Source organism: Carcharhinus amblyrhynchos, unplaced genomic scaffold, assembly GCF_965287045.1.
Source record: "Carcharhinus amblyrhynchos unplaced genomic scaffold, sCarAmb.v2.hapA scaffold_49, whole genome shotgun sequence".
NCBI classification, from domain to species: Eukaryota; Metazoa; Chordata; class Chondrichthyes; order Carcharhiniformes; family Carcharhinidae; genus Carcharhinus; species Carcharhinus amblyrhynchos.
This window is the reverse complement of record NW_027649790.1, coordinates 2248559-2261308: the sequence shown is the minus strand read 5'-3', so window position 1 is coordinate 2261308 and position 12750 is coordinate 2248559. Positions and strand designations below refer to the sequence as shown.

Sequence of the window (12750 nt, the reverse complement as noted above, 5' to 3'; positions counted from 1 at the left end):
CTTCATTGCAGTGTTAATGTAAGCCTACTTGTGACACAAATATATAAACTTTAAAAATTTCTGGGTTTCCCCTGAGAACTTCTCCATTGCTTTGGATCAACCCAATAAACTGCCTCGCTGTCCGGTTCACCCCCTGTGGGAAGAAGCTGGTTGGACCAATGTAGAGTAGCAGTGAAGGAGGCCCTTCAGCCCATTTGAGTTTGCTCTAGCCCTCTTGAAGAGCAATCTAGCCTGTTCCCCTCCCAACCCACCCCACCACACCTTCCACACCTCCAACCCCCAGCTTGTTCACCATATCCTTGCAATTATTTACCCTTCAAGTATCTAGTTCCCTTTGGAAAGTTAATATTGAATCATTTCCATTGCACACTCTTAAATCCTAAACTCTCCTAAAGTATTTTTTTCACTGATCCTTTTGCCAGTCACGTTAAATCTGCTTCTTTCAATCACTGGAAACAGTTTCTCTTTACTCTTATGCAAACCCTTCAAAATGTTTCTATGTTGATAACTAGTCTTCATTGGAATCTCCTCCCATTCTACTTACAGAAACATAGAAACTAGAAGCAGGAGCAGGCCATTCAGCCCTTTTGTGCCTGTTCTGCCATTCATTTTGATCATGTGTGATCATTGAATTCAATATCCTGGTCTACCCTTTCCCCCATATCCCTTAATCCCTTTAGTTCCAAGAGCAACACCTAATTTATTCTTGAAATCACACAATGTTTTGACTTAACTACATTCTCTGGTAGTGAATTCCACTCATTCACCATCCTCTGGGTGAAGAAATTTCTCCTCACCTGAGTTCTAAAAGGTTTACCCCTTATTCTTAAACTATGACCCTCAGTTCTAGACTCCCCCACCATTGGGAACATTTTTTCTGAATCTATCCTGCCTGACTGTTAAAATTTTATAAATTTCTATGAGATCCCCTCTCATTCTTCTAAATTCCAGTGAATATAATCCTAACCGACTTAGTTTCTCCTCATATAACAGATCTGCCATCTCAGGAATTAGCCTGTTAAACCTTCGCTGGACTCCCTCTACAACAAGGACATCTCTTTCTCAGATAAGGACACCAAAACTGCACACAATACTCCAAGTGTGATCTTATCAACGCCCTATACAATTGCAGCAAAACATCCCTACCTCTTTACTCAAATCGTCTCGCTATGAAGACCAACATACCTTCTTTACTGCCTGCTGTACCTGCACACTTACTCTCAGTGACTGATGCACAAGTATTCCAAGGTCTCGTTGAATATCCAACTCTCTCAATTTACACCTATTCAAATAATAATGTCTTCCTATTATTGCTACCGAAGTGGATAACCTCACATTTATCCACAGTATACTGCAGATGCCAACACATTCAGCCTGCCCAAATCACACTGAAGCATCTCGGCACCCTCCTCACAGCTCACCCTCCCACCCAACTTTGTTTCATTTGCAAATTTGGAGATAATACATTCAGTCCCCTCATTAATATATAATGTGAACACATCCTAGCACAGATACCTGTGGAACCCTACTAGTCACTGACTGCCAATCAGAAAAAAAACCATTTATGTCAACTCTTTGCTTCCTATCTGCTAACCAACTTTCTATCCATCTCAAGACATTACCTGCAATCCCATGTGTTTAAACCTTACATAGTAGTCAGTTATGTGAGACCATGTTGAAAGCCTCCTGAAAGTCTAAATAAACCACATCCACTGGTTCTCCTCAGTCAACTCTACTAGTTACATCCTTAAAAAATTCCATTAGATTTGTCAAGCATGATCTCCCTTTTGTAAATCCATGCTGACTTTGCCTGATTATCCCACTGCCTTCCAAATGCAGAGTTATGAAATCCTTGATAATGGACTCTAGCAACTTCCCCAGTACCGACGTTAGACTCACTGGTCTATAGTTTCCTGTTTTCTCTCTCTTTCCCTTTTTGAATAATGGGCTTACATTAGCTACCCTCCAATCTGTAAGAACTATTCCAGAGTCCAAAGAATGGATTGACTATTTCCAGGGCCACTTCCTTAAGGACTCTGGGATGAAGATTATTAGGGTCTGGAGATTTATCCACCTTCAATCCCATCAATTTCCCCACAACCATTTCTCTACTAATGCCGATTTCCTTTAGCTGTTCACTAAAACATAATTCATCTCAACTTCTCAATTTTATCAGCACATCTTCTTGTCTGTATTCCCTCATTAACTGATCCAAATTTTTCTTCAATGCAGGAACAATGATAGAAATGTGGAACTCTTTTCTACAAACGTTAAATGACATTGGGTTGACTGTCAACGTTATTCTGAAATTAATAGAAGTTTGTTAACCAAATGTATGAAGGGATTTGGGGCAAAGCAGGGTATATGGAGTTGAGTTGCAGATCAGCCATCATCTTATTGAATGGTACAACAGATACAGGGGTCTTCTCCACAATCACACACCCAACCTGTTATATACATGTTGGTATACACCTCAATATACACATCTCTCAATATACAGTCACCCATTAAATACAGCCAACTTTAACATATCCAGCCATTATATAAGTGCACTGCTGGTCACTCACCCTGCTGTTACACAGCCACCCATTTCACACTTGCCCTTTACACACTTGCTCATTACACACCCCTGCCTGTTACTAACCATACTCATTACACGCCTCACCTGTTATGCACCCACCCATTAGACACTGTGCCCTTTACAATTCACCCATTATACACTCGCCTGTTACGTACCCTCTCGCCAGAAACCATTAGTATTACACACTGCCTGTTACTGAAAGCTAGCACGCAGGTGCAGCAAGTAATTGAACGTAAGAACATAAGAAATAGGAGCAGGAGTAGGCCATCTAGCCCTTCGAGCCTGCCCCGCCATTCAATAAGATCATGGCTGATCTGAAGTGGATCAGTTCCACTTTCCCGCTGTCTCCCAATAACCCTTAATTCCCTTGTCTATCAGAAACCTATCTACCCGTGACTTAAATATATTCAGCGAGGTCGCCTCCACCACTTCAACGGGCAGAGAATTCCAGAGATTCATCACCCTTTGAGTGAAGAAGTTCCTCCTCAACTCCGATCTAAACTGCAGCCCCCCCCCCCCCAAGCTATGTCCCCTTGTGTTAGCCATCACCATCCGAGGTAAAAGGCTCTCACTGTCCACCCTATCCAATCCTTTGATCATCTTGTATGCCTCAATTAGGTCACCTCATAACCTTCTTCTCTCTAATGAAAATAACCTCAAGTCCCTTAGCCTTTCCTCATAAGACTTTTCCACCATACCAGGCAACATCCTGGTAAACCTCCTCTGCACCCTTTCCAATGCCTCCACATCTTTCTTATAATGTGGTGACCAGAACTGTACGCAATACTCCAATTGGGAAGGCAAATGGTCTATTGGCCTGTATTGCAAGAAGATTTGAGTTCAGGGGTAAAGATATCTTGCTGCAATTGTATGGCGCCTTGGTGAGACTGCACTGGGGTATTGTGTGCAGTTTTGGATTCTTTATCTGAGAAAGGATGTATTTACCAGACTGATCCCTAGAATGGTGACATTGTCTAAAGATTAGAGAAACAGTGCCCATATTTTCTAGAGTTTCAGCCCAGCGGTTCTATACAGATTTTATTCCCTTGGTGTATTATGGCTGAAAGGTCCCCATTGTCCCTCTGTAGCAACTGCCCTAACGAGGGGTGCTCTCACTGAAGCTTACAAAATCCTTACAGGGTGATAGGATGTATGTAGAAAGGATGTGCCCCTTGGCTGGTGAATCTAAAACCAGGGCTCACAGTCTTAGAATAAGGGGCATTCCAGTTAAAGCTGATCTGAGGAGAGGATTTCTTCACTCAGAGGATGGTGAATCTTTGGGATTCCTGACCCCAGCCCATGGATGCTCATTCACTGAGCATGTAGAGGACAGAAATTGATAGATTTCTGGACACTAATGATATCAAGGGATGATACGGGGATAGAGGAGAAAAATGGCTTGGGGCAGAAGAACAACCATGATCGGTTTGAATGGCGGAGCATTTGATGGGTCAAATGGCCCTACTTCTTAAATATCAAGAGCCTTGCAATTGTAGTGAGGTATCTCAAGGTGGAACTTGCTGAATGGAGGCAAGTTGAATTTCATTACACCTCCTGTAATTATCAAATCAAAATGATTTTATATTTTTTATAAGTAATGTATATTTTGAAGAATAGAAAGGAGATCCACTATGTTCTAAGGGTTGGCAGTGAAGGTGTTGCACCATTGGTATCCACACCTCAACAAATATAAACCAGAAAGAATGGGGAAAAGGTGGTTACAGCTCCTGGGAAATCATTCTAAATTCCTCCAATAGATATCGTACTCTACCTGGAGTTTTCACTTCTGAAGGATACCCTGTCGTCTTGTGATTGACAGCCAGGATACGAAAAGCATACAGGACCCTGGGGTCCATGCCCCCCAGCTTGTGACCTCTGATGGCAGGGTCGATGGCACTAGCAACTGTCTGCCAGGGTACGTATGGGTCGGCAATGGCCTCCTCCAGCTTGTCTCTGCCACGTGGCGCCAGGGATCGTCTGACGGGCCTCCTCTCAATCATAAAACCCGTTAAGTCACCGGTGCCTCGAGTCATCCATTCCAGGACCACCTCCGTTCTCTGGCGGCCATACAACAGCTTGCTGATGGTCACGTTCGGGGGTGTGGGGTATTCTGTCAGGGATATGGAGGAAAAGACATAGTTAGTGAGACAGCAGAGTGTCAAGACGTCAAGTAGGTTCATTCCTGAAACCACTCGGTTAAAACAGCTAGAGAAAGATCACATAAGGAGCCAGCTGAATGATTAGCAATTGGACTAGTAATCCAGTAGACCAGACTAATGGTTCTTGAGATATGAGTTCAAACCCGCACCACCACAGCTGATTAAATACAAAATAAGAAATTACAACAATATTAACAGCAGTAATAGGTTTTTTAATTCATTCATGGCATATGGGTGTCATTGGCTGGCCAGCGTTTATTGCCCATCCCTAGTTGCCCTTGAGAAGGTAATGGTGAGATGTCCTTTTGAACCACGATGTGGATGTGCCGGCATTGGACTGGCGTAAACACAGTAAAAAGTCTGACAACGCCAGGTTTTAGTCCAGACGATTTATTTGATAATAGACTCACAAGCTTTCGAGGTTTCCCTCTTCGTCAGGTGAATGGAGAGTTCTGGCCTCAGACAGAGCATATAAAGCACAGACAGTTTAGAGAATCTCTAAACTGTCTGTGCTTTATATGCTCTGTCTGAGGCCAGAACTCTCCATTCACCTGACGAAGAGGGAAACCTCGAAAGCTTGTGAGTCTATTATCAAATAAATCGTCTGGACTAAAACCTGGTGTTGTCAGACTTTTTACTACTTTTGAACCACTGCAGTCTACGTGCTGTGGGTTGACCCGCAATGCTGTTAGAGAGGGAATTCCAGGATTTTGACCCAGCGACTGCGAAGGAACGGTGATGTATTTCCCAAGTCAGGATGGTGAGCAGCTTGGAGAGGAACTTGTAGGTGATGGCATTCCCATGTATCTGCTGCCCTTGTCCTTCTAGATGGAAGTGGCCGTGGGTTTGGAAGGTGCTGTCTAAGGATCTTTGTTGAATTGGGGTTTTAGTTAAGTTGGGCAGCATGGTCAGTGCAGGTGTGGAAGGCCGAATGGCCTGTTCCTGTGCTGTAATTTTCTTTGTTCTTTGTTCTTTGAATTGCTGCAGTGCATCTTGTAGATAGTACACACTGCTGCTACTGAGCATCGGTGGTGAAGGGAGTGGATGTTTGTGGGTGTGGTGCCAATCAAGCGGGCTGCTTTGCCCTGGATGGTGTCAAGCTTCTTGGGTGTTGTTGGAGCTGCACCCATCCAAACAAGTGGGGAATATTCCATCACACTTGTGCTTTGTAGATGGTGGATGGCTCTGGGGAGTCAGGAAGTGAATTACTCGCCACAGTATTCCTAGTCTCGGACTTGCTCTTGTAGCTATTGTGTAGTTATGTGCTGAGTCCAGTTGAGTGTCTGGTCAATGGTAACCCCAAGGATGTTGACAGTGGGGGATTCAAAGAACAAAGAACAACACAGCACAGGAAACAGGCCCTTTGGCCCTACAAGCCCGTGTCATCCATTTTAACACTCAGTGAGTGCCTCATTCCAATCCTTCTTCTACCTACGACTTTTGTCTACGCCTCTTGGACTCCACAGTAAAGGTGTGTTTCAGGATTATAACACCAACGAATGTCAAAGGGCTGTGCTTAGATTGTCTATTATTGGTGATAGCCATTACCTGGTACTTGTGTGGCGCGAATGTTATTTGCCACTTGTCAAACCAAGCCTGGATATTGTCCCAATCTTGTTGCATTTGAACATGGATTGCTTCAGTAAGTCGTGAGTAGTGCTGAACACTATGCAATCATCGGCGAACAGCCCCACTTCTGACCTTATGACGGAGGGAAGGTCATTGATGAAGCAGCTGAAGATTGTTGAGTCCAGGGCACTAACCCTGAGGGACTCCTACAGAGATATCCTGGAGCTGAGACAACTGACCCTTCTCAACCACAACCATCTTCCTAAGTACCAGGTATGACTCCAACCAGCGGAGAGTTTGCCCCCTGATACCCATTAATTCCGGTTTCGCCAGGGCTCCTTGATGCCACATTTTGTCAAACGAGGCTTTGATGTCAAGGGCTGTCACTCTCACCTCACCTCTGGAATTTAGCTTTTTTGCCCATGTTTGAACCAAGGCCGTAACGAGGTCCGGAGCTGAATGACCCTGGCGAAACCCAAACTGGGTGTCATTGAGCTGGTTATTGCTGAGCAGGAGTTGCTTGATAGCACTGTTGATGACCCCTTCCACCACCTGATAAGGTTGTTAAGAAGGCGTACGGTGTGTTAGCTCTTATTGGTAGAGGGATTGAATTTCGGAGCCGTGAGGTCGTGTTACAACTGTACAAAACTCTGGTGCGGCCGCACTTGGAGTATTGCGTACAGTTCTGGTCGCCGCATTATAAGAAAGATGTGGAGGCATTGGAAAGGGTGCAGAGGAGGTTTACCAGGTAATGGTATGGTGGGAAGGTCTTATGAGAAAAGGCTGAGGGACTTGAGGTTATTTTCATTAGAGAGAAGAAGGTTACGAGGTGACCTAATTGAGGCATACAAGATGATCAAAGGATTGGATAGGGTGGACAGTGAGAGCCTTTTTTCCTCGGATGGTGATGGCTAACAGGAGGGGACATAGCTTTAAATTAGGGGGTGGTAATTATAGGACAGATGTCAGAGGTAGGTTCTTTACTCAGAGGGTAGTAAGGACGTGGAATGCCCTGCCTGCAGCAGTTGTGGACTCGCCAACTTTAAGGGCGTTCAAATGGTCAGTGGATAGGCATATGGATAACATTGGAATAGTTTAGGTTAGAGGGTCATTAGATTGGTTCCACTGGTCGGCACAACATTGAGGGCCGAAGGGCCTGTACTGCGCTGTAATGTTCTATGTTCTACCTTACTGATGATTGGGAGTAGACTGATTGGATGGTAATTGGCTGGGTTGGATTTGTCTTGCTTTTTGTGTACAGGACGTACCTGGGCAATTTTCCTCATTGTTGGGTAGATGCCAGTGTTGTAACTGTACTGGGAAGGGCTTGCCTCTGGGAGTGGCAAGTTCTGGACTGCAAGTCTTCAGTACTATTGCTGGAATATTATCAGGGCCCATCGCCTTCGCAGGGCCTCCAACTGTTTCTTAACATCACGTGGAGTGACTCGAATTGGCTGGAGACTGAGATGCTGGGGACCACTGGAGGAGGCCGAGATGGACTGTCCACTTGGCACTTCTGGTTGAAGATGCGAATGCTCCAGCCTTATCTTTTGCAGTGATGTACTGGGCTCCTCCATCACTGAGGATGAGGATATTTGTGGAGCCCCCTCCCTCAGTGAGTTGTTTAATTGTTCACCACCATTCACGATCGGATGTAGCAGGACTGCAGAGCTTAGATCTGATTCGTTGGTTGTGGGATCGCTTAGCTCTGTCTATCACTTGCTGTTATTGGCATGCAAGTATTCCTGAGTTGTAGCTTCACCAGGTTGGCATCTCATTTTTAGGTATGCCTGATGCCATGCCCTCCTGCATTCTCCATTGAACCAGGGTCGATCCCCTGGCTTGATGGCAATGGGTGACCATGAAATGATTAGACTGTTGTAAATAATACCCTTTAGAGAAGGAAATCTGCTGTCTTTACATGGTCTGACCTACAACAATGTCATTGGGTCTCAACTGCCTACGCAATTCGGTTAACCCTAATGCAATCCTGCGGAGGGGGGAGGGGCAAATTAACCATAAGGAAATTTAAAAGAGGATCTAAGAATTTCTTAGTTAAGAAATAAAAATATAAAAGAGCATCAATCTCAGATAAAGCAGGTGATGGATGTATGATAAACGTCACAGTGTGTGTGGTACACGTCATGCTGTGTGTAGCATGTGTTACAAGGTATATATTGTAGTATGCATAATAGTAAATACCCATATATGCACAGGCACACACACAAACACACACACGCACATACAACATACACACACACATGTGCTTACACAGACACGTATACACACGCAAGCACACACACACTGATCCACACACACACTCACACGCATGTGTGCGCAGATGCACACACATATATGCATACACATGTATGCACACACACATACGTGCATGCACGTACACGCATGCACATGCACTCACACACACACACACACACACACACACACACACACACACACACGAAAGAGATAGCCAAAGAGCTGTACAATGCACAAGTTGCCACTGTTACAATCACTAATGAGAGGTTCACTCACTATTTACTTGGAGGCGGATGCTGAGGGTGGAACTCCCCACCACGTTGCTGGCTGTACACCAGTAATGTCCATTGTCAAGGTCCCCATCGGTTTCCCGGATGGTGAGGTTTGACCAGAAGGCTTCCTGGTGCAACAGATACTTTTTGGGTGTGAGCCAGACGCTCTCATTTCTGTTATTGTGCCAGACAATCTCCGAGGAAGGATAAGCAGCCTTAAGGACGCAGGTCAGATGGACATCACTCCCTTCGAACACCGTCAGGGAGTTTCTCGGGGTAAGCAGATCAGGCGCCTCTGAAACCCAAATAAACACAGCACGGTGTAACTTTTACATCACATTTTTATATTAATGAATTGAACCAAAGAATCTGATCATTTCTGGTTTGTAAACTCTTCATTGGGGGGAAAGGTGTCTGCCAATCTCCGTAAAATATTGACAACCTCAGGCAAGTCATCTCAAAATCTCACTTCTTTTAAACAGCAAGCAAGACTTAATAAAAAGAGAAAGTGCTGGAAATACTCGGCAGGTCAGACAGCAAACAGCTGAAACACGGGGAGGAATTTTCTGTTCCTGAAGCAATGTGCGACTTGCTGCCACATTATCCAGCACAAAGATGTGCTCTTAGGCTGATTGGTGTAACAAATTGTCCCTAAATTATTCTCCCCTTAATCTGGTTTCCAATGGGGGTACCATAAACATAGGCATGGGTCAAGGGTGGAGGGGGAAAAACACATTGTTAAGATGGCGGCGCGGGCTCGTTGGGCCGAAGGGCCTGTCTCCCGTGCTGTGTTGTTCTTTGTTCTTAGAAGATCAAAATCCTGGAGGCGTAGTCCACGCCATGGCGCTGGTCAAGCAGGGCGGACCTGAACAAGCTTCCCAGAGATCAAGAGGGTCTCATCTCCAGTAACAATAAAGAAGATCCCCCTACCCAAGGACACATAAAGCCACCCCATATGCACATGGGTAGGCCTCTGACCCCCATCGGAACCCTAACTGTACTCAAGAACCCACCCCCCACCCCCCCCCACCCATATACACGGGAAGGCCCCCCCATCTCCCCATTAGAGCTTCTGGAGGGGGTTATTCCAGCACTGCCCTATAGCACTGCCCTTGGCAAGCCTCCTGACATTGTCCCATAGCACTGCCGGGGGGGCAGTGCCAAGGGGCTGTCGGGGCATATCTGTCCCTCCCTGGGGACTGACATTACCTGTGCGCCCCCAACATAGTCTCTTTATCCATTACACATTGTTCCAGGCACGGTGCAAACCTCACAGTGGCAAGGGGGCATGGGAGGGGGGCATGGAGATGAGGGGAGGGTTGGGGGGGGGTGGTTTGGGGGTAAGAGTTCCCAATGTTGGGGGGGAGATACAGCAGGAAAGCCCTATAATCACATGTTAATGAATTTGAATGAGGTTCCCAACTTCCAAAGAACAAAGTAATTTACAGCACAGGAACAGACCCTTCGTCCCTCCAGGCTTGTCCCAATCATGATGCCCTAACTGAACTACAAAAAAAACTTCTGCCCTTATTCGGACCATATCCCTCTGTTCCCTCCCTGTTCGTGTACCCATTCAGATGCCTCTTAAATGTTGCTAATGTGCCTGCTTCCACCACCACCTCTGGCAGCACGTTCCAGATATCCCTCACTCTCTGCGTGAAAAACTTCCCCAACACATCTCCCTTAAATTTCCCCCCTCTCACCTTGAACCTCTGCCCCCTTGTAATTGACACTTCCAGCCTTGGAAAAAGCACCTCACTACCCACCCTGTTTATACCTCTCATAACTTTGTAGACCACTATCAGGTCTTGCCTCAGCCTCCATCTTTCCAATGAAAACAATCCTGGTTTATTCAACCTCTCCTCATTGCCAACAGAGACCAGGCAACATCCTGGTGAACCTTCTTTGCCCTCTCTCAAAAACTTCCACATCCTTCTGGGAATGTGGTGACCAGAACTGCACGCAGTACTCCAAATGCGGCCTAACCAAGGTTTTATTTAGCTGCAACATGATTTCCCAACTCCGGCACACAATGCCCCAGTTAATGTTTTCTTAATCACCTTGGCCACCTGTGTTGCCACTTTTAGGGAACTGTGGACCTGCATGCCCAGATCCCTCTGTATGTTCATGTTCCTAAGGGTTCTGCCATTTACAGTATAATTCACACCTAAATTTGATCCTCCAAAATGCATCACTTCACAACTGTCCAGATTCAACTCCATCTGCCATTTCGGTGCCCAAGTCCTTCATCAGGTGAGCAGCTCTGAAAGCTGGTGGCTTTTGCTACCAAATAAACCTGTTGGACTTAAACCTGGCATTGTGAGACTTCTTAGTGTGTTTACCCCAGTCCAACGTTGGCATCTCCACATCATTCTATCACCCAACCAGTCCTGTTTCCATCTAGTCAGCCCACTCTGAATCGCATGTGATTTTAGTTTTTGTATCCGTCTGCCATGTGGGACCTTGTCAAACACCTTACTAAAGTCCATGTAAACTACTTCCACATCCCTTCCCTTATCAATTATCTTTGTCACCTGCTCAAAAACTCAGTCAAGTTGGTGAGACGTGACCTCCCCGTACAAACCACACTGCCTGTCACTAACCAGCCTACTTTCTTCCAAATGTTCATTTTTTCTATCCCTCAGTATCTTCTCCAAAGGCTTCCCCATCACTGACATCAGGCTCACCAGCCTATTATTTCCTGGATTATCCCTGCTTAAACAAGGGAACAACATTGGCTGTTCTCCAGTCCTCTGGAATCTCATCTGTCATCAAAGAGGGTGTGAAGATATCTGCTAAGGCCCCAGCTATTTCTTCCCCTTTGCCTCCCACAGTAACCTGGGATAGATCCCACCTGGCCCTGGGGACTTGTCTACCTTAATGCAATTTAGGATTCTCAACACTTCCACCTTCGATATTCTTTAGAGTGTTCACACACCTATCCCTCACCTCAACATCCGTCATGTCCTTCTCCTTGGTGAATACCGATACAAAGTACTCATAAATGATCTCACCCACTTCCTGTGTCTCCATGCATGACTTTATTTGGTCTACTCTTTCTCGTGCTAACCTCTTGCTGCTAATATAAGCATTAAAAGCCTTAGGATTTTCCTTGACCCTGTTTGCTAAAGACATTTTATGGCCCGTTTTAGCCTTCCTAATTCCACGCTTAAGGCCTTTCCTATTTCACTAAATTCCTTAAGGTCTTTGTCAGTTTTTAGATGCCTAGACCTATTGTATGCTTCCTTTTGATAAGCTTACAATTTCCCTTGTCATCCATGGTTCCCAAATCCTGCCATTTCTATTCTTCATTTTTGGGGGACATGCCTGTCCTGCATTTCATTCAACTGGTCTTTAAAAGTCTCCCACATGCCGGATGTGGATTTGCCCTCAAACAGCTGCTCCCAATCCACATTCCCCAGTTCCTGTCTAATTTGGATGTGATTAACTCTCGCCCAAATAAGCACCGTCACCCGAGGGCCAATTTTGTCCTTATCCGTGACTACCCGAAATCTTATGGAATTACTGTCACTGAGCCCAAAATCTCGATGACCTGGCCCTGCTCATTCTCCAATACCAAGTCTGGTATGGCCCCTTCCCTGGTTGGATTGTCAACGTACTGAATCAAAAAGCTCTCCTGGATACATCTAACAAATTGCTCTCCGTCCGAGCTCTTGGTTGTACTATGAAGAGAGGCTGAATAGACTGGGCTTGTACTCGTTGGAGTTTAGAAGGATGAGGGGGGATCTTATAGAGACGTATAAGATGATGAAGGGGATGGATAGGGTAGAGGTAGAGAGATTCTTCCCGCTTAGAAAGGACAGCAGGACTAGAGGGCACAGCCTCAAGATAAGGGGGGGGCAGTTTAGAACAAAGTTGAGGAGGAACTTCTTCACTCAAAGGGTGGTGAATC

General features: G+C 45.5%; 1 protein-coding gene across 1 annotated transcript in view; it reads right to left on the bottom strand.

The window, feature by feature from the left end:
- The window catches only part of vsig10l2 (V-set and immunoglobulin domain containing 10 like 2), a 54017-nt gene that overhangs the window by 15776 nt on the left and 25491 nt on the right, over positions 1–12750 (bottom strand). The window contains 2 exon segments of the mRNA XM_080182251.1: positions 4353–4691; positions 8842–9132. Of these exon segments, the coding sequence (XP_080038377.1) occupies positions 4353–4691; positions 8842–9132 (630 nt within the window).